This window comes from Myodes glareolus, chromosome 19 (assembly GCF_982192425.1).
Source record: "Myodes glareolus chromosome 19, mMyoGla1.1, whole genome shotgun sequence".
NCBI lineage: Eukaryota > Metazoa > Chordata > Mammalia > Rodentia > Cricetidae > Myodes > Myodes glareolus.
Genome location: NC_142044.1, coordinates 63,145,153 through 63,167,565, shown reverse-complemented (window position 1 = coordinate 63,167,565; position 22,413 = coordinate 63,145,153). Strand labels below are relative to the sequence as shown.

Genomic DNA, 22,413 nt, shown 5'->3' with positions numbered 1-22,413 from the left:
GGGTGAGCGGTAGAGTCAGGTGGCTGGATGCGGTGGACGGCAGAGTAAATGGACATAAGGCTATACATAAAGCTAGACATTTAATACTTAAAGAAAGGGAGACATAGACAAACATAGAGAGAACAAAGACACACGTACACACCACACGACACGAGACAAACACACAAGAGAGAGAGAGAGAGAGAAGAAGGGGGAGGTCAAAAGTGGCTGGGGTGGGCGTGGTTAGTTCTTAAAGTGTCCCAAAGTAATAACAACCCAGGCCCCAGAAAATCCCTGATTCATAGACCCTACCTAGTCCCTGAATGGCTCTGCTCCAAACCCCAACCCAACAAAAGAGACACACCCTTAAAATAGGACCAGAGTCAGGGGAAGAGATACTTTGTCCCCAAACTAAGAGCAAGAAAAAGTCCCTGGCCCTGAAACCAGGACCAAAAGAACATAATAGATTCAGAGCATAGTAAAGATTTTCGTTCTGATCCCAAAATTAGGATCAAAAAGGTAAAAAAGAATCAAAGAAAGAAACACAGTTTGGTCCCAGATTTGGAGCCATCTCTGCCCCTGACACTAAGCCAATCCCTGAGCAAGGAAAACTGATCAATCACTGAGGCCCTAGAGGCTCGGAATTCTCCTCAGACCTGGAAAGCCCCTTATATCATAGGGGGCAGCCAATCCTAAGCTTGGAAGTCTGAATTTCCATCACCCCACTAGGGGACAGCCAATCACAAGCCCAGGGGCTTGGATTTCCCCCAAGGTTCTTTCCTTATATAAACCTGTGTTTGCTGCTCAGGGTCTTTCCTGAACCATTCCTGTTGCTACTGCCACTGTCATTGCTACTTCGGAAGGATGGAGGGACTGGAGTTAACTCACAAATAAAGACTCTTTGTTTTTGCATCAGAGCTGGTCTCGTAATGGTGATTCAGGTTCCAGATTTCGGGCACAACAGTGCCTTCTTCATCTCTCAGATCCAAGTATCCTTCAGACTTTGTATACACAGTCACCCAGCATAGCTAGAGAGTAGAGAGAATGCAGAAGGAGCAGGAAATGAGGAAAGCAGCTGAAAGCTTAAGATGCGAGGATCTAAGAATGTTTCAGGGTCTAAGAAAGTGACTTATGGTGTGAAAATGCAAGTTACGAAGGTCTGAGGATGAAAAGAGAAAGTGATTTGACACATTTAAAAGAATGAAACATGTTCCAGGTTTCTCCCTCTCATTATGCTACTGCTATGTTAAGACTCCAAACGTTCCCCAGGCAGTGGTGGCACACACTTTTAATCCCAGCACTCAGCAGGCAGACACAGGCAGATCTTTGTGAGTTCAAGGCCAGCCTGGTTTATAAGAGCAAGTCCCAGGATAGCTAGGGCTGTTACATAGAAAAACCCTGTCTTGAAAAAAATAATAAACAACAAAAAAAAAAACATTCCAAAAGTTCATAGTCTTAACATTAATTGATGAAATGCTGATAAGCTATTAAACTATGTGAGTATACCACCTTTTCTATAATATGAATTTTGGTACAGATGCAAATAGTGGGAATGCTAATGTGTCTAAAACATATCTATTTGTACACTCAAAAACCTCTTGTGAGATCCAGGGAGTTGACTTGGACCCACCTTGAAGAGGTCAGATGCACTGTCAACCGCACTCCGGGTAAGTACTGAAAATCAACAGCCTAGGTCTCCCACCTTTCCCTGGCCTTGGAACACCCCCTCCCTCAAGTACCAGGATCTAAAGAAAAAATTTCCCCTAAACTTAACCTTATCTTCTGCCCTACCAGCATCTTACCAGGTCCAAGCGGTGCCAGACAGTTTCATAGAGCCTGGACAATGATGTGAAACATAAGCTACCTCGGGAGGTGGCCAGCACCTCAGCAGGAAACAGTCTCCAGAACCTGGCGCCCTCATTCCAAACTGCCGCTCCTAACTCTTCACCTTTTTAAAATAAACAAAAGGGGAATGTTGGCATTTAGGAATACCTGGTCCACTTCTTGGAGACCTGGCAGAGTGCATCACCCCGGTGCACGCCCAGTACACAGGCAGTCAGCACCTTAGTCGGCTGTACCCCCACCCTTTCAAAAAGTGAAACCCCACCTACTTTTTCTCTTCTCTTCCTTTCTTTTCCCTTTCTTATTCTCCCACCACTCCTCTGAGAGGCAGGCGGGCGGGCAGGCAGGCTGGCACAAGCAGTCGGGTAGGCTTGTACGCCTTTCTCTCTCAATAAACTTCTGTAAGAGTTCCGTTGTATGGTGTTCCTAGGTGCCGTGTTATGAAATTATAACATTCACAGCTTGCTTAAGACTTCTGGAAACATTAGCCATCTTTTTTATTTGTTTGTTTTGAGACAGGGTTTCTTTGTGTAAAAGCTCTGTCTGTCCTGAAACTTGCTTTGCAGACCAGCTTGGCCTCAAATTTAGAGATCTGCCTGCCTCTGCCTCCTGAGTGCTGGGACTAAAGGTACATGCCACCACCATCCGGTTAGCATCAGGTATCCTAATCTTTAACTTTTACCTTTTCTTTCTATCTGGAAACATCCGATCGCTTACCACAAGCCTTAGATGCTTGACTAATGAGCGCAGCCACTGGAAAGGTTATCATTGGAGCATACAGAATAGTAATGAGCAATTTCTAAGTACCAGCAGCATGGTGGTTTTGAGCCTGCTTTTCATTTCATTGGGTTCTAGGAAAAGACAAAACTTGGCGTTTATGCTTGAAACCAAGTTAGGCTGGCAGGTAAGTAAGCCTCATTTTCTAAGCTTTTTTTCTGTAAAAAGGTAATTTAAGTGTTCAGGTAACTTAAGGCTCTTTTTTTTTTTTTTTAAGTTTTTCGAGTCAGGGTTTCTCTGTAGCTTTGGAGCCTTTTCTGTCCTGGAACTCCCTCTGTAATCCATGCTGGTTTTGAACTCACAGAGATCTGCCTGTCTCTGCCTCCCGAGTGCTGGGATTAAATATGTGCACCACAGGAGGAGCTGGGATGCCTGCTTGGAAACCTGGCAGACTGCATCTTCTGCGTGCATGCATGCCCAGTAAGCAGGCAGTGCCTTGGCTGGCTGCGCGATCTCTGTGCGCATGTGCTGCACCCTGCTGCTCCTGGGACAGGTGGTCAGCTGCTAAATTGTCTAATGAGAATAGGGCCAGTCGCCGGGACTGCAGTAGGCACGAGTTAAGTTTGGAGGAGCCAATAGGAGACTAGGGGAAGGAGGATGGGGGTGTTGGCTGACTACTCTCGCAGTCTGTCAGTCATAGCATTTCCCAAGCTCTATCATTAGTAGGGGCCTGGTGGTAAAGGCACAGGCTCTATAAGTGGGTTAGAGACTATGGCACAGTGCGCTTGGTGGGAGCCAGAGAAGCTGAAAATGAGCTCCCGTTTGTGAGTCAAGCAGAGTCAGAACGAGACAGGGGAAACAGTTGTTAATTTTCAAGTGGTTCTAGGCAGGAATGGGTGAGGTTAGGGGCCTCAGGAAGGAGTGCAGAGGGCTAAGTGGAGGACGGGAGCCAAGTGATGCCAGGAATCCTTACTAGGAAGGGGATATGGAAAAGTTGGAATATACAAGGGGACAACGAAGAGAGGCTCTTGTGTGGTAGGAGGTCCTTGAGCTTCTGTGGTGGGACAACAGAGAGAGCAAGCAAAGATGGGCTTAGAGGCCTCCTGAGCGAACAGCCAGACCGCTGGTAGCGCCCTAAGTCTACGGCCTTCTATCTAGCAGCTGTTTGGACAAAGAACCAGATGCCCTTACAGGGTATTTGACCTTTGGGGGATTAAGGAAGGTTCCTGGTAAACAGACACCCACTTTAGGAGATCCACTTTTCTGTTACCAGAAACGGCCTTTAGGTGCTTGTGGGCGTGGGGTGTCTGCAAACTTCATAGGCAACAGAGTAACAAGCTGTAGGAGGCAAGAAGGCAGTTCGGACCAACACAGCTCAGCAGTCAGTATCGGTTCAAACATCCGGAGTCTGACCCAAGTGGATTATTTTATGCTTATTTAAGCTCAGCAATCTGGTGAAAACTATTCTTGTATTATCTCTGTCCCACGTGCACACGACCACACACCGAGATCTCTGAGGAACAAAGCTAAACACGGATCAGACATGACATAAACTCTTTGTAAAGTGCACGTGACACCTTCCGTAAAGATAGGTCCTATAGATGGATTGAGATAAACAAGTTTCAAAATGCTGATCTGAGGTATGGTTCAGTGTCTGAAAGTCCTTGGTACTACAAACTGTTCAAAGGCAACCAGGCTAGGAAACACATCAGCTCCAGCCTTCTGGCAGTAAAAACGGGGTCTGCATTCTTTTTCTTTTCAAGACAGGGTTTGTCTGCAGATTTGGAGCCTGTCCTGGAACTCACACTATAGACCAGGCTGGCCTCGAACTCAGAGACCCCCGCCTGCCTCCGGAACAACCACGTGTGCTTAACATTCCAGTGTTGTGGAACATTGCGATGTGTTACATTCATTTATGCTGTGGAATATTTGTTTAATAATGCAATGACATGTTACATTTGTTTGATTAAAATAAAATTAACCTGGGTTCAGGAGGCTGAGTCAGCAGTGAGTTGATAGGAAGTGGTAGGGAGAAACCACTTGTAGCTAGGGCTCTTAAGAGGGGGCAGAGCTGAAGGACTTCCATTGTTTCGAGGGAGGCTTGAGCTAGAATTTAGCTACTCGCTATTCAGTCTCTGAATCCTGAGTTTTACAGAGGGATAGAGATGGAGATAAAGTTCCCTTTAGCTACTGTGATGGGCCAGGATTCCTGCTGTGCTGCCAATTAGGACAGCAGTCGCCACACAGACTCCAGGATTTAAACATTCTAGGTTCCTTTAGTGCTTGTCTGTGAGCACAAAGACCTCTGTGCCCCCACACTTAGGCTTCTGTTTACCTGGTCTAAGACCTGTGTAGGACATTGTCACCAGCACTGCCATTTTAGGGGGCTGCACTGGACTTAACAGTCAACATGGCCATTCTTGTGCCAGCACCATGCTATTTTGTCCAATTTGAGACTGGATACCGATATACTTCTAGCAATGGTTTCTGCTCATAATTATTTTAGCTCTTTTTGGATATGTTCTTCCACATGAACTTTGGGATTCTTTTTCTGTGTCTGTAAAGAATGTTACTGAATTGTGATAGGACTGTATTGAATCCATGTATTAAGTAATTTAAAATCATTTTTACAATATTCAGCTTACTGTTAACACGGGAGGTCCAATCCTTTCTTTTAATCTTGTATTTTCATCAATTTCTTTGTTGTCTTTCATCTTTCCTTAAACATCTTCATTGCAGAGGTCTTTCATACCCTTTGTTAGGTTTATTTCTGGGCTGTGTGTACCTACTCTTCACCTGAAGGCTACTGTTTCACATCAGGTGTCTCTCACTCACTCTTCACCATGTTTGAGACAGGGGCTCAAACCTGGAGTTCCCAATCTGTAGCCAATTTGGCCAGCAAGCCTCATGGATGCTTCTGTCTGCAGAGCTGGGATTATGGGTGCACAGCACTGCACCTGGGCTGTTTCTGGGGACCACACTCAGGCCCTCCTGCTTGCACGGCAAGTTCTCCCCCACCTGCCCGATCTTCCGAGTCTCTGTTACTTTTATTTACTGTGTGTGGGTGGTCTCATGTGCCAAGATGCCTGTCTGAAAGTCAGAGGGCACCTTGAGAGGGTTAGTTTTCTCCTTCCAAACTCAGGTTATGAGGGCCGGCAGGATCCTCCCTACACCTAACCATATCACCACACCCTCCCCCACTTCGAAACCAACTGTGAACAGGATTTTGTTCCCGAGTTCTCTTCTTGCAAATTTGTCTTGATTTTGTATCTTGTAGTTAAGACACAAAATCTTGTTGGAAAGTGTTTATACCATCATGGCTGTGGTCCATTTTTTTCTTTAAAGACAATCTTACTAGCCTGGCACTCAGTAAGTTAGAGGCCCCAGTGCTGGTATGATGGCATTGTGCCCCCCCCACACACACCATGGCTAGACACACATTTATACAGTTGGCAAGAGAGAATCTGGGAGGGCTTGGGAGAGGGAAATTTAAGAGCACCTGTTTGGTGTGGGAAGTCCTTCTGTGTTGCTTTTATTGGTTAACGAATAAAGAAACTGGTTTGGCCTATGGCATGGAAGAAGAAAGGCAGAGTCAGATAGAAGCCATGTAGCTCGGGGAGACAGACGCTGGATCTTTAGCCAGTAAGCCATAGCCATGTGGCGATACACAGATTAATAAAAATGGGTTAGGGCTGGAGAGATGGCTCAGTGGTTAAGAGCATTGCCTGCTCTTCCAAAGGTCCTGAGTTCAATTCCCGGCAACCACATGGTGACTCACAACCACCTGTTATGAGGTCTGATGCCCTCTTCAGGCCTGCAGACATACACACAGACAGAATATTGTATACATAATAAATAAATAAATATTAAAAAATAAAAATGGGTTAAATTAGGATGTAAGAGTTAGCCAATAAGAAGTCAGAGTTAATGAGTCAAGCAGTGATTTAATGAATTGTTTCTGTGTGATTATTTTGGGTCTAAGCTAGCCAGGCAGCCAGGAACCACTAAGTGGCTTCCCTCCTCCAACACCTGTTGTTCTTCCAGAGGACCCAGGTTCAACAGCCAACATCCACATGACATAGCTCACACCTATCTTTAAGTCCATTTCCAGTGCATCAGATATGCCCTCTTCTCATCTCTTCAGGTACCAAGCACACACATGGTACACACATATATATGTGCAGGAAAAACACTAATATATATAATAAGTATAGCAAATCCAATCTAGGAATGTATGAAGATAAATATATATACACCATAAGAAGGTAGTGTTTATCCTGGACATGCCAAGTAGGCTTACTACTTTAAAGTTAATATAATGATACAGGAAACCTGTTCTCTGGCCTTGACAGTGAAGCATACATTCATACCTGCTTGTGCACACATAAATATGTTGTTTGTTGGACTCGAAGTGTAGTCGTGTGACAGAGCGCTTACCTAGCAGTCTCGGAGGTCTAGATTTAATCTCCAGTACCTTAAACAAATTAGAGACCTTAACAGGAGAGACAGCCCAGAAAGGGCTCTAATTAGCCTTGCAGAGGACATGGGCTTGGATCTCGGCATCAGACTCAAAACTGCCTTTTCCAAGGCCTTCTGGCACCTGTGGGCACTGGATGCACATACAGCCTAACAATACACACAAGTTATAAACATAATCAATTAAAAACGTTTGGAAGGCTGAGGCAGGAGGACCACAAATCAAAGCTGGCACGGGCAGCAGTGAAATAATGTTTCAAAATAAACGTACATCAACACAATTCCAAATCTTCCTTGCAGAAGTTACTAAAAATGAACCTTAGTTTAAAAATTAGAGACTGGAGAAATGGCTCACTGATTAGGAATGCTTATTGTTTCTGGAGAGGATATGTCAACTGCCAGCACCGCGATCACTAACACCTGTCCCCAAGGATAGCACCCTCTTCTGGTTTCCTACAGAGGCACAGGCTAAGCAGATAGGCAAAACACTAACACACAAAGAATAAATACCTAAAAGAAAAACATCGAATTACATTTATTACTTATGGTGGGTAATGGCGCTTGCTACCAAGCCAGATGACACTCGATCCCTGGAATCCATATGGTCGGAGAAATCTGACTCCTCCAAGTTGTCCTCTGATCTCCTCATGTACCGTGAAGATATGCATCTCAATCCCCAAATAAAAACACAGAAATTGAAAGTGGAGGCACAATATTTAATGTTCTCCAGTCCTTCACAGGATGACAAATGTGAGTTTACTAATTTGGCTAAGCCACTAAGAACACATTCTCACAAGCTAGGGATGTGGCACTGTGGGTAGAGTGCCTGCCAGGAATGCACAAAGCCTATCCTGAACAAGATAAATCAAGAATGGGGGTACATGCCTATAATCCTAGCTCACCAGCGGTTCCCAATGTTCCTGATGCCGAGATCCTTTAATACAGTTCATGCGGTGGTGACCCCCAACCATAAAATTATTCTATTGCTGCTGTAATTTTGCTAATTATGGAATTATAATGTTACTATCTGGTACACAGGATATCTGATGTGCGAACCCCAAAGGGGCTGAGAACCACTGACTTAGTGGAGGCAGGATGATAAGAAGTACAAGATCATCTTCGGCTAGTGAGGCTGAGGCTAGCCTGGGATATATGAGACTCTCTCAAAATAAGGAAATAAAACAAGAAAAAAAAAAGGAAAAGTAATAATACAGGGTTGCAAAGAAGTCTGTGGTTAAGAACACTTATTGTTATTTCTGAGGACTGGAGGTTGAACCCTAGCACCCTCACAACTCCACTGGGGAAACTGACACATCTTTCTGGCCCCTGTGAAGAGACAGAGACAACACACTTACTGACACACTGACATAGGCTTCCAATATTTCCTCAGCACTTACCACTGACATTTACCTTCATTAAGAAGTTAACCTCAGGGGGCTGGAGAGATGGCTCAGAGGTTAAGAGCATTGCCTGCTCTTACAAGGGTCCTGAGTTCAATGCCCAGCAACCACATGGTGGCTCACAACCATCTGTAATGAGGCCTGGTGCCCTCTTCTGAAGAAAGAATACTGTATACACAATAAGCAAAAAAATAAATATATATATTTTTAAAAAAGGTAACTTCAGTGTGCTAACAGCTTAACTAAAGGACCTGTTATTACTGAGCTAAGTGATTATAAAGCAAATAACTAGTTATTTAATGTTTATTATCTAAAATAAAACTGTACCAAATTAACTTAAGATTACATAATATAATTTAAATCTGGCCACATTTAGGAAAACTTGATTTCTACCATTTAAAAATTTATATTTAACCAAGCAATTCAGGAATAACTATGACATAATTGCCCAGAAACACCATTTCTTGTTTTTAGTAATATAGTATGTTCAATAGATGATCTGACCTAGCACATTAATTTGGTAACAGATGCTAAAACTTGTCTCAAACCAAAATAATCCCCAATGGGAAAGAACTCAAAGTAAACAAAGGAACTAAATTCATTTAAATTTCTCTACCTTGCCCAGAGGTCCTCTTTTTTGTTTGTTTTGAGACAGAGTTTCACTGTGCAGCCTTATCTGGTCTCAAATTCAGCTGTCTGTTTCCCAAGAGCTGGGATTAAAGACAGACTTTAAAACAGCAGCTCCACCACTGGAGAGGGGATTAAGAGCACTTGTCGCTCTTGGAGAGACTGGGGGTTGGTTCCCAGCATCCATATGGTAGTCCCTAACTGTCTGTAACTTCTGACCTCAGCGGGCACCAGGTACATATGTGGCGTACATACATACATGTAAGCAAAACAACCACTCACGTGAAATAAAATTAAGTAAATAAATAACACCAAACCCAAACTTGATTTGCTATATCAAGGCAGGCTATATAGAACCTGTCCCAAGACAAAAATCCTTAAACTGCACACTACCCTATCATTTTATAGATGACAGAGGTAGAAATGGAAATTTCCAGAATCATAAAGTTGAACTGCTATTGCTCTGCTATTGTTTTACAAATAAAATGCCCCCCCCAAGAGAGCGTCTGCTCTAGCTCTGATGGCAGATTAGAGTGGGCAGCATATAAATTATGAAAAATACACAGCAGTAGATACACACCACCTGGAGAAAAGAAAACCAGTCCTGCTTTTTGATAATTTTATTTTTTTCTAATTTTGTAATTGTAATTTCCCATAGCACCTTGGCAATGCTGAAAACGAATACAAATACAAAGATGTTCATCTTAACAGTTTATGCACGAGTATGTGCTACACCATTGGGGGGGGGATAGTTTTGACAACAGGGACAAATCTAAGCTACGGACAAAACAGAAGCCAAGTAACTGGTTCTGACACCCCACTCCCCCACATTTAAGATACACCACTTAAGGGACACCTGAACCTGCTGAAAAAAACAAAAACAGAACAATGATGTGGATGTCTCTTTACAATACAAATCAGTGTTCTGTGCTATAGAACTGAAAACAGAATACTTGGCCCACAGCTCACAGACATCTGAGCTGCACCTTAGGACTGCCTAGTAAGACAACAAATTGTTAGTTTAAAAATAAACATTAAGATATTTAGCAATCAGGTCACTTTTAAAAGAGAATTCTAAATGTCCTCATTCAGCTAATAAAAACTGGAATTTCCATGCATGTTCTTGAAAGCCCAGACTAGCTACTTAGTATATGCCAGAGTCTAAAGTTAGATTAATACCCACAAATTGTAAGGAAATATAAAAAATTAGAAAAAATCCATCATATATTATATTTATATATATTTACGTATTAAAAAAACCCTCAAAAGGAATATACTGTTTGATTTATCTTTTCCATAAAAAGCCAGAATTGATACTCTCAAAATATGGTTAAAATATATTGCCAACACAAACATCAGGAACTGAACCCCAGTGCTGTTCAACTGTGTCAAAGTAAAAGCAGCGAACATTTAAGCCAAGAGACTGATTAGTAAGGCCACACAGAACTAACAAAACTAGACACAGTGCTCCTAACTCTTCAATATTTTCTTGTTCACTTTACCTTCAGTGAAAGACACTAACTTAATTCCATCCCTAAGTCTTTGCAAAGCAAATCTAGTTATTTAAAAAGAAAAAGGAATGTGAAATATTGAAGCTAACAACTTAAGGAACTAAAAATAAATTAAAACTCTGCATATCATTTGATTATATGCAAAATATGCAGGTAAGACAACAACAAACCCCTCAGCATTTAAAGGTTTTGTCTGTCTCCAAAATACAGTTGGGTAAAAATTTAGATAGATCTCTATTTTAAATGCCAATGACTATATTTGGCAAAATTGAGATTCCTTAGAGACAGACATTTGATATTATCAAGACAGAAGGAAGACGAGAAGGTTCTGCCATGCCCCTCTGCGTACCTTCTCTATGAAGCGCAAGTGATGAAACCTGTGGGATTTTGCTCTTTCATGCAAGAACCCTAAAATATCACTTTATCTACCTTTGGCCTTCTACAATGCAAGGAAATGTTAAGCCATAGGGTGAAGAGAAAATTTTGATATTCAAATTTCCCCATCTCAAGAACCAAAAGTAGTTGAAACATTATGAACACCAATCCAATTGGCTTGAACAGTAACGATGGGCAAAAGTCGTTTCACACAACTCACAGGCATCATCAAACCTAAATCTGCTGCAATAAAAACACTGCCAAATACACACTGTGAATATATTATATATATATTACACATTCATTTTCATTGCCCCCCAATCCCACATAAACTCCCATCAAATGGGAGCTATTTAGAAGTACTGAGGGAAATTAAAAATCCTATGCTTTAAAAAATTTCTACACTCAGTATATTTTCATAAGAAAATCTTGAATTTCATTCAGAACTTTGAGAAGTTGGGGTTATACGTCAGTGCAGAACACTTATGGGGCCTGTGGAAGATTCTGGGTTCAAGGGCAGCACTGCAAAAGAGCAACCTGCAGTGTTTTAATGGACTACCAGTAAATCACACAAGCTTATAAGAAATTGGAAACTACATCTGTGACACCTTTCAACTAATATCTTTCATTTTAAGTGCAAAAATAAAGTTTATAATCTTTACCAAGTGATTTTTGCAAATGTTTATTCTATTAATCCACTGCATTCATAGGATTTTAACACTTTAAATGTTTATCATTTCTAAGTAAACAGAACACTTTTTATCATAGATGCAGCTAATGATTATTAATACTTTTAAAAGGATCTAAAGTTCTCCCAATTTTTAGTACAGGTAGTTTTATTGTATGCTCCATCTAGTAGATGATTAAAAAATAGTATTTAGAAATAACTGTTTCCAACTGAGCAAATACACCATGTTATCAACCAACCAAATCAAAAGTGTTTGCCAAGCTGAATAAGTTACAAAGAAATAATTCTGGGTTACATGAATTGTGCAGTGTTTTCAAAGTTTTTAAGAATTACCCACTAACACAAATCTGACACGTAAGACTTAACACATAAGTAGATAACACTACTTCAGAGATCCAAAGAATCTCAAGAGGAATTAAATAAGGCAAGGGCAAGAGGTGAAAAATGGAATGTTGACCATTCAAAAAGTGATTGAATAACTCAGGAACTAGGAGCCCAAGTCGATGGAAGCAGCGGCTGCAAAGAATTCCAGCTGGCTGTGCTCAAAGTGCGGGCTGACCATGGAAGCACTGGAAGCCTTACAGAGTGAAAAGTCACGAATAATGCAGGACCACAATGAAGGCAGTAGTCTACAGAACCAAGCTCTGCAAACTCCTCAGGAGAGGCTGCATGAGACGGATGCCACACGGAAGAGAGAGCAGGACAGCTACAAATAGGTGCAGAGTGAATTCACTGTACGCCTTAATAAAATGGAAGTGGAACGTGAGAATTTGGCAGAAGTGGTTACTCTGGCAGAAAGAAAGTACTCTGAGAAGAAGAAGGCTGGTGAGCTCCAACAGCAAGTCAAGGTCACAGGCCGCGCTTGGCGTCTTCTAAGCAGGAATTAACTGACTACAAGCAGAAAGCTACACAAATACTCCAGTCTAAAGAAAAATTGATAAACAGTTTAAAGGAAGGCTCCAGTTTTGAAGGCCTAGACAGCAGTACTGCTGGCAACATGGAACTAGAACTTCGGCACGAGAAGGAGATGCAAAAGGGGTAGATCCAGAAGCTGATGGCTAGATACATCAGCTAAGATCTGAGTTGCAGGATATGGAGGCTCAGCAGGTTAGTGAAGCAGAATCAGCAAGAGAACAGTTACACGATCCGCAAGACCAGGTAGTTAGCAGAAAACCTCTAAACAATAGCTGGAGACAAAACTGGACCGGATGAAACTGGAATATCATTACATGTTAGAAGATCTGCATAGAACAAAGAACACCCTGTAAAGCAGAATTAAGGATCGAGAGGAAGAAATTCAAAAACTAAGGAACCAGCTTATCAACAAAACTTTAAGCAACAGCAGCCAGTCAGTCGGAACTAGTAAGCCAACTCCATCAGCTAGCCATGCTAGAGAACCTCAGCACAGAAAAGAGCGCCGGGAGCAGCAGGTGCACTCTGTCTCCACCATGCCCAGCAGCGGATCCTCCATTACCATGTCTGGAACTGACAGTGGTGAAGGGACATGCCTGTGAAATGTTCCTGTTCTTCTTAATGACACAGAAACTAATCTGGCAGTAATGTATGGTAAGCTTTGAAAAGCTGCTAGCTCCACTGACCAGTTTAGTATCCACCTGGGAAGAGAGCCCATAGCATGAGTGTTTGTAATTATCTATATGGCTTTGCTTCACCTCTGGGTCATGATTGTCCTGCTGACTTACTCACCAGAAATGCACCATGACCAACTGTATGGCAAGTGAACTGAGCTGTTGGTTCCCAAGTATGCCTGCCATTGTTCAGAGCTAGAATCTGCAGAAAGACCAACACCTAAGACTGCTCAGATAGCGCACAAGATGGTTTCATCATGAAAAGCTTTTAATTTTATTACTCTGGTGTCTGACTCTCCCTTATTTCCATGAGAGTCTCTAAATGCAGACAGTAATTTGACAAATTCAGCTCTGCTTTTTCTGAGTACAATTGCCCTAGATATGGAGAGAGAAAGACCTGGGGTGGTTGTTTTGTAGAGACCTTTCTACATTTTAGGTGACACTGATTATGTGTTATAATCAGAGAAACTAATTGTATTTAAGAATAAAAATAAAAAGATTTCTTTTTAATAATACAAAGAGTTGGTAGGTAAGTTTCACAGTAATGCAATTTTAACTTCCATTTACATATATTACTATGATGTTTATGTCACAATGGTGCTTTCCAGTGCTCACAACTTACAATTTCAATTTGTACAAACATAACTCACTAATAGAAGGGACAGTTCTTACTATTGTGAACTATTCCTAAGCAGAAAATAAACCACCACCCTACATAAAACTATAAAAAGGCTAGGACTTTAGACAGATTAATGCAACATGGTTTTTCATATTTGAGCTGTTTTCTAAATACCAGCAGGTAAACTTGCCTATTTAATATATGACAGCTACAACTTTATTCACTGAGAGGTTATGCATTTATTTTCTTCAACCACTTTTCTCGCTTTATCTCAAGTTTCTTGACTTGTTGTTTTTAGTCAGTGAATTCCAAACTGTATTTTTTGGGGAAGGAGGGGAAAGAAAGATGATAAACACTGTAAAAATAAAAAGAAGTCCTCCAAATTAATTTTGAAATTTTTTTCTCTTTTATACCACTTAAAAAAATCAGTTACATTGTTTTGTCTTTCTTATATATTTTTAATTTCTTTGGAACAGGGTCTCTCACTATGTAGTCTTGAATAGACTGGATCTCATGTAAACCAGGAAGGCATAGACCTCAGACCCAGCAGCCTTTACCTCAGAAGCTGGGATTGAAGATGTACGCCACCACACCCAAAAGCATTCTGCTTCATTTTTAACACCAATACAAATAAATTAATGGCAGGCCAGCACCATCCTGGGATCTAAAATTCAAATTGCTTTAATAGAAGAATAAAATCTTTCAGTAATCCATTATAATGTTTAGGATAGTTGTATGATTTGATTAAATTGGTCACAGTAGTGAGAAACCACAGGAAATGGTTGGTTATTTTGCTCCTGGGGGTGAAGAGTCAAAGAACAGAGACTAACAAACAAGTAAGAAAAAAATTTGTCTCCCATTTTAAAGAGAAGTTTTAAAAAAAAGTCACAGGGCAATTTGAACCTCTGAAATCTATTTGACCTATCCAGTATTCAGGTCTAAAACAGAAATTTTCAATTGTTCTTGAATAATTTCTATTCTTCTCTTGAATATCAAACTGATTGGTAGTCACAGCTTCACACACAATCAAGCTTAACAGCTAGCTCAATACAATACAATATTAGTAATGTCAAAAAACAAACTAAATTCCAAACTACAAAAGTCTACTCAAGTATTACATTCAGTTTTTAAATCATTTACTAACATGACAACAGATTTGGCTTCAATCACTTTGCACACACTCACACCCAGAACAGATCCCCAGCCACTGACCTGCTTTTGCAACACAAGGCCATTTGTCAGAGATGGCATTCTCCAAGCCAAACTTTAAATAGATTAAAAAAAGTAATTTCTAATTTTTACAGAAATGTTTCTTCAAAAAATATTTTCTCTCACTCCCTCGTCTCCTATACTGAAGGATGTATAATGTTTTTTGTTTTCTCTCCCAAGCTAAATCTGAACCTTCAAAATTGATTCCAGGCAGAAAATCCCTGCAAATTAAAATCAAAAACAAAAATAGAAAAATTATATTTATATATATGTGTGTATATATATATATTTATATATATTTATACTGATTGGAATCCTCCAGCATTTGAAAATCATTTAGAGATGAATTTTGGGTTCCTCTTACAATTCCAAAATCCATAATATTTAAGGACATACTTCCCATCTTTCCTGGCTACTTCCTCCCCTCCAAGACAGTTCAATATAGGCTCAAGTTTAGTGGGAAGAGAGAAGTTTCTGAGGAGCTTCTGTTATGGTTGTGTTTTACTTTGGTGATCTGGGTGGCACGAACTGCTCTTTCCCGTTACGTCGAGTCACTCCCTGAGGTACAGCCCTATGGCTAAACTGGCGTCTCTGTTCCCTGATTTTTCCAGCTGCTCCCCTGGGAATGGCATTGCTGCGGAAGCCAGAATGATCCTTACTAGCCCTTGTTTCTGGTTTCTCATATGTTTTTTCAACAGGCTTCTCAGAAGATCCATTCTCTTCATTTCTGGTGGGAGACGCAACATTGGATCTCAGTTCCCGTAGCGGCTGGACAGGAACTGGAGATGGCTCTTTAGGAGGCTTCTGACACACCTCAGCATAACTTAACTTTCGAGGTTCCTATAAAAAGATAAGAAACAAATTATAGAGTATATTTCTCTGAAACATAAATAAATTATTAGCTTTCACCAAAGGGACAGTAAAAGTTAGTGTCTAGGAAAGTCAACTATGTACTCTCGTGTAGACTGCTATAGAGTATAGTTAATGCCTTTGGAATTTCTCTAAGATTTCTTACTTAAAATTATGATGATGATGTTTTTCGAGATAGGGTCTCTGTGTAGTTCTGGCCGTGTTGGAACTCAGGTTTGTAGACCAGGTTGGACTTGAACTCACAAAGATCTACCTGACTGTGCCTCCCAAGTGCTACGATGCCCGGTTATCATTATTATTTTGAGTATGTATGTATGTCCGAGCACACACGCAACAGCTCACATGGAGTTTACAGGACGATTTGTATGACTTAGTTCTCTCTTGACACCATGTGGGCTCCAAGGATCAGGTTGTCAGCCAGGCAGTGGTGGCGCACCTATAACTCAGGAGGTAGAGTCAGGCAGATCTCTGTGAGTTTGAGACCAGCCTGGTCTACAAGAGCTAGTTCCAGGACAGCCAGGGCAAAGGGTGTGTGCGTGTGTGTGCGTTTGTGTTGAACTATATATACAGGTTAAACTATATAACTGTGTGTGTTGTACTTGCCTATGTCTGCTTGAGAAATCCAGAGAATGCTGAGTATCCCCCTCTACTGCACTGTGCCTTATTTCTAGACAGTGTCTTATACTGAACCTAGAAGCCAGCAAGCCCAAGGTTCTCCAGCACTGAGACTCCAAGCATGTACCGCAATACCCAGCTTCAGTGGGGATGTGGGAATCCTAAACTTAGATCCTGAGCTTGCTCAGAAAGCACTTTAGTCATTGGGACATCTCTCCAGTCCCTAAAGATGAAATAACTGATGAAATTAAATGACTCCACTGCTTTCAACACACAAAGCCTCTATGTTATTGAGAAGACTGCCCCTGGGTTCAGGGAGATGCAAGAACAGCAAGGGACATCACAGGATACTGAATCTGGCCATTGCCCTGGAACCGCCATACTAGCTCACACAGCTCTCTATCTGCTCGTCCCAGTCCACTGTTGGCAGGTGCTAGCTTACCATGTTATGGCTTCCTAGCTCACCCATGCTCCCCTCACAGCTTCCTGTAGCACACAGAGCAGGCGATAACTCTCTCTCCAGCTCAGCTACAGAGCCAAGACTTCAGCCTGGCACCCAGAAAAGTATTGTAATTTGGGTAGACTGGGTATAGTGGCACACACCTTGAATCCCAACACTTGTGAGGCAAAGGGGCGGATCTCTATGAATTTGAGGCCAGCCTGCCCTACAGAGTTTCAGAACAACCATGGAGAGAACCTGTCCCATCGTCGCCTCTCCACAAAGAACTTTGGGAGAAATAGGAGCTATTACTCTAATACTGTTACTGAATTATAATATTACTCAACCTATTAAAGACAGCTCCTTTAGGGGGGCTGGAGAGGATGGTTCGGTGGTTAAGAGCACTGACTGCTCATCCAGAAATTCTAAGTTCAATTCCCAGCAACCACATGGTGGCTCACTACCATCTGTAATAAGATCTGGCACCCTTTTCTGGCCTGCAGGCATACATGCAGACAGAACACTGTATACATCATAAATCTTAAAATAAATCTTAAAAAAAAGACTTCAAACTTTTTTAGGGGCAGGGACATAATCTCACTCTAAAGCCCAGGCTAGCATCAAATTCACTCTGTAGTTATGAGTAGTTTTGATTTCAGAGAGATCCTCCTGCCTCAGTCTTCAGAGTGATGGAATTCCAGTTATACACCATTATGCCTGACCCCCCTTTTATTGTATTAGCAATATAGCAGTTCTAGTTTGTAATACTCTCAAATGACTGTGCTCTACCAGTGTGTTATGTGAAAAAATAGCTTAAATTTCTCTGCATAGCCTTGTCTATCCTGGAAATCACTCTGTAGACCAGGCTAGCATTGAACTCACAGAGATCCTCCTGCCTCTGTCCCCACCGAGTGCAGGAATTAAAAGTGTGCACCACCCCTGCCAGGCTATTTATAAAGTTTTTAAATTACATTTTATTTATCGTGTGTGTGTGTGTGTAGATAAACTTGTGCCATGGTGGGCGCATGGTGGTCAGAGGACAACAGCAGCTTGTTGGAGTTGGTTGTCTCCTACCAAATGAGCCCCTGATGTTAAACTCGGGGCAGCATGGCATCAGGCACATTTACTCACACTAAGTCACCTTGCCTGATCTGAAAAAAATAAGTTTTCTTGTCTACCACACTGTATTTTTCTTCTCATATGAACTATTCAAATTACCTGTAGATTCACAGCGGCGGGTGCACTGATGTTACTATTGCAAGGTGAAGCAGTGTCTGCCCTTGATGGCTTTGCGGTAGCTGGAGAAGAAACTGGCACAGTCATCTGACTGAGAACATCCTTTGGAACTGTAGAATCCTCCAGTTGTTCCTTTTCTTGCTGAGTTGTGCTAAAGAAAAAAAGTGATACTAGGGTTAGTTTAATACACAGGAGCAGCTGAAAACCTTTTACATGGAACTGAGGATGGGGAGTCAGCTTCCTTGAGTGGTGGCCCCTGGCAGGGAATACAAACTCCAGTAGAAGCCCTAGTAAACTCAGGTCATATGAGCAGCAGTACTGGACTCAGTGGATTATTTAAAAAAAAAAAAAAAAAAAAGAGCTGGGAAATAGAAAAATAGGGGCAGACATGATCAAAATATATAAACGAGACCTCAAAAAATAAATACAAAATACATAAAAAAGAAAGTCCCAATTTTAGTTTTACCTAAATTTGTACTTTTTATATTTGGTTTTCTATGTAGTTTTACTATGTAGTAGCCCTGGACATATTTGAGCTCTCTATGTAGACAGGTTAGCCTAAACTCAGAAACCTACCTGCCACTGCCTCCCAAGTTTGGGGATTAAAGGTATGTGCAACACATTTGGTCTATTTAGATGTATTTTTTAACTTTTATTATTTATTTTTTTATGTGGATATGTGTTTTGCAATCTGTATGGAGAGATGATGGCTCAGTGGTTAAGAGCACTGACTGTTCTTCCAAAGGTCCTGAGTTCAATTCCCAGCAACCACATGGTGGCTCACAACCATTTGTAATGAGATCTGGTGCTCTTTTGAGGAAGAGACCTGGACAGTCGTCATAATCAACTTAGACCATGAAACCCAATATGGACAAGTTCAACAGAACTGCCATATACAGCAGTCCATGTATGCTTCAGCATTGCCAGGGCATAAATTTCAAATTTCAGGTTTTGTATCACATGTGTGCTTGGTGCCTACAGAGGTCAGAAGAGGGCATGAGATCCTCACTGGAGTAGGTTGTGAACACTGAATGTGTGCTAGCAATTGAACTCCAGTCCTCTGTAAGAGCAATGAGTGCTCTTAACTGCTAAACCAATTCTCCAGCCAAGGATTTTTTTTGGTTTGGTTTATTGAGACAGGGTTTCTCTGTGTAACAGTCCTGGATGTCCTGGAAGTAGCTCTTGTAGAGCAGGCTGGCCTTGAACTCACAGAGATCTGCCTGCCTCTGCCTGCCGAGTATTGGAATTAGAGGCTTGTGGCACTACTGCCCAGTGGATTTGTTTTTTTGTATGTGGATATTTGTCTGTGCTTATATGTACACAAGAGTGAAGTTACCCTCAGAATCCAAATGAGGTCATTGAATTCCCTGGAGCTGGAGTTACAGACAATTGTGTATTGCCTGACATAGGTACTTGGAAACCAAACTCAGCTTTTTTACAAGAAAATGATGTGCTCTTAACTTCTGAGCAATCTCACCAACTCTACCCACAACCCTTTGAGAAGGGGTCTCCAGATGTATTCAAGGCTAGACTCAAATTTTTAATCCTCTTTTCTCAGAATCCTAAGGGCTAAGATTACAGCTAGGCACTACCAGCTTAATATAAAATGTTAATGTTGAAGTTCTCTTACTGTGTAAAAAAAAAATAAAAAAAATAAAATAAAAAGCACCTTAACACAGGAAGCTCAGTTGGACACGAAGGACCGGGACTTCTGTTGAGTTGCTGGGCAGAAGCACTGTCTGACTGTTCATCCTCTGCAGGAACCGGGCAACTAACTCTCAAGTCTTCATTGTCCTAAAAGTCAAAAGAAAAACGTTTGAAATTACATTTGAACATTTTAATTAAGAAGATAAAAAACTGTGCAGCAAGTACTGAAAGTATGACCAATTCAACCGTAAATGAGAGTGCTTTATACTATAATAAAGAGGTGTTCAGGAGCCAGGTGCGGCGGTGGTGGACGCCTTTAATACCAGCACTCAGGAGGCAGAGGCAGGTGCACCTCTGTGAGTTCCAGGACAGCCAGGGCTACACAGAGAAATCCTGTCCCCCCCAAACAAACAAAATTTAGCAGTTAAATTAACACAGTTATTATATGACCTTTCAAACAATTCTACTCATGCTACCCAAAAGTTAAAAAAAAAAAAAGTGTCAATGGGGCTGGAGAGATGGTTCAGAGGTTAAGATCACTCATTACTCTCCTAAAGGTCTCGAGTTCAATTCCCAGCAACTACACGGTGGCTCACAACCATCTGTAATGAGACCTAGTGCCCTCTTCTAGCCTGCAGGGATACATGCTAGCAGAACACTGTATAAAATAATAAATACATTAAAAAAAATGTGCTCAAATAACAATGAAATTTGTCTTACATAAGAAAAGTCTAGTTAGGCAATCTGTCCATACCTAGACTACAGGAAATTTCATACCAACAATCTTCATAGCATCACTGACGGGATGCCAAAAAAGGAAACCACTCAATGCCAATCAAGTGGTAAATGTATAAACACAGCCAGGTATGATTCAGAGAACATGAACCGAGGACACTCTGCTAAACAAAATAAGGACCATATGACTTCATCAGAGACCTACAAATGTCAACTCAAAGACAGAAAGCAAACGGCTTGCTGCAGAGCGGGGGGGGGGGGGGGGGGGGGGCGCGGGGAAATAGCTGAGCACAAGGGCTGACTCTACACTCCAAACACCGGAGAGGCAAAGGCAGGATCACCACATGCACAAGGCCAGTCTGATCTACTCAGTGAGCTCCAGCTTAGTATAAGCCACAGAAGGTGATCCTGCCTCAAAAAAAGTAAGAAAGCAAAAAACACGGGCTGGAGAGCTGCTTCAGGAGGTTAGGAAAACAGGCTAAATTCCTCGGCATCCATGTCATCTCACAACTTATTAAAATAGTTAACACAGTAAATTTTGTGTTTGGACCCACAAATCACTCTGCTGCTGGGGCCATACTGATGTTGGCGGCCTTTACTGCCACCTGGGATCATGGTGACAATTCTAATAATTGAAATTATAAAACAAATAATTAAATGCAAGTGAGAATTTATATAATAGCTGTGATAAACATAAATATAATCCCAGACAGTGAAAGAACAGATGGGACACTTCAGTGTTTACCTTTTCTTTGTAGACACCTTTAACAACATCAGACATTCTATTCTCCAGAACAAGCTCATCTGGCATTCTTGATGAACTTCCAGGTAAGGGAGGAAAATTTGTAGCTAGTAAGTCAAACTTTGGTGTTGGAGCCTTCACTTCAGTTGTCGAAGGCTGAGGTCTCTACAAAACAAACGATTAAACAGGTCATGTGCCTAACGTTTTCTCTACTCCCAAAGTTGTAAGAAAAATAGGGTTTCTAAAGGGAACAGAGGCCACACCGCCTTAGAAATTCCTGGATCTTTATTTCAGTCTTAGTTTCCTCTTCTGTTTCCTCACCCTCTCCCCCTTTTTTCCCTCCTTTTTTTGTTTTTGAGACAGGATTTTTCTGTGTAGCCCTGGCTAGTCTCAAACGCATGGAGATCCGCCTCCTCCACCTCCAGAGTGCTGGGATTAAAGGTGTGCACTACCAACCACTGCAAAGCCCTTCTGTTTTCTTTTGAAAACTCTGCTACATCTCTTAACTTCTAGCCAATGTCTACAATTCATTGCTTCCTACTTTGTTCTAAACCCCTCTTCCATCACAAAAGTAAAGAAATAAAACCTTCGTAACCCTAATCCTTTCATATAATCTCCAGACAGAACAATATCCCTCCTGCTATATATCACGCTTGGAAAGTTCATTTCTCCTTTCAACCTATCAGCCTATATATCCTCCAAGAAAACTCCCATTCTATTTCTTACCATTTCCTCATTACTGAATGCAAACCTCTCCCTCTCTCTCTCTCTGAGACAGAATTTCTCTGTGTGGACTTGACTATCCCAAACTTTGTAGACCATGCTGGCCTGGAGCTCAAGATCTGCCTGACTCTGTCTCCCAAATGTTGGGATTAAAGAGGCATGTGCCACTATCACCTGGCCACATTAATTTTTATGACAAAAATTTGAATAGGCTCTTTCCACAAACACCACTGTAGTATTTGACTTGTTAACCATTCCCTCCTTTGAGAGTGCTCCTGGCCCTGAGTGTGCGGCTGCACCAGTAGTCCAGGAGCACCCACTCTTTCCTGGCCTCTGTCATACCGCCCTCTTGGCTCTTCTCTAATCTGACAATAACC

The 22,413-nt window shown here is 41.6% G+C and overlaps 1 protein-coding gene and 1 pseudogene across 2 annotated transcripts in view; one reads left to right on the top strand and one right to left on the bottom strand.

Moving 5' to 3' along the window:
- Window positions 1–7,568: 7,568 nt before the first annotated feature.
- On the top strand, window positions 7,569–13,354 carry LOC125407477 (golgin subfamily A member 5 pseudogene; annotated as a pseudogene).
- The window catches only part of Larp4 (La ribonucleoprotein 4), a 57,620-nt gene continuing 44,853 nt past the window's right edge, over window positions 9,647–22,413 (bottom strand). For both annotated transcript variants that reach the window (XM_048444573.3, XM_048444574.3), the window contains exons 13-16: window positions 21,317–21,478; window positions 19,859–19,983; window positions 18,172–18,340; window positions 9,647–15,869 (exon numbers count right to left, since the gene is read on the bottom strand). In XM_048444573.3, coding sequence (XP_048300530.1) covers window positions 15,531–15,869; window positions 18,172–18,340; window positions 19,859–19,983; window positions 21,317–21,478 — 795 coding nt within the window. In that variant the 3' untranslated portion in view covers window positions 9,647–15,530. The remainder of the gene's footprint in view (window positions 15,870–18,171; window positions 18,341–19,858; window positions 19,984–21,316; window positions 21,479–22,413) is intronic.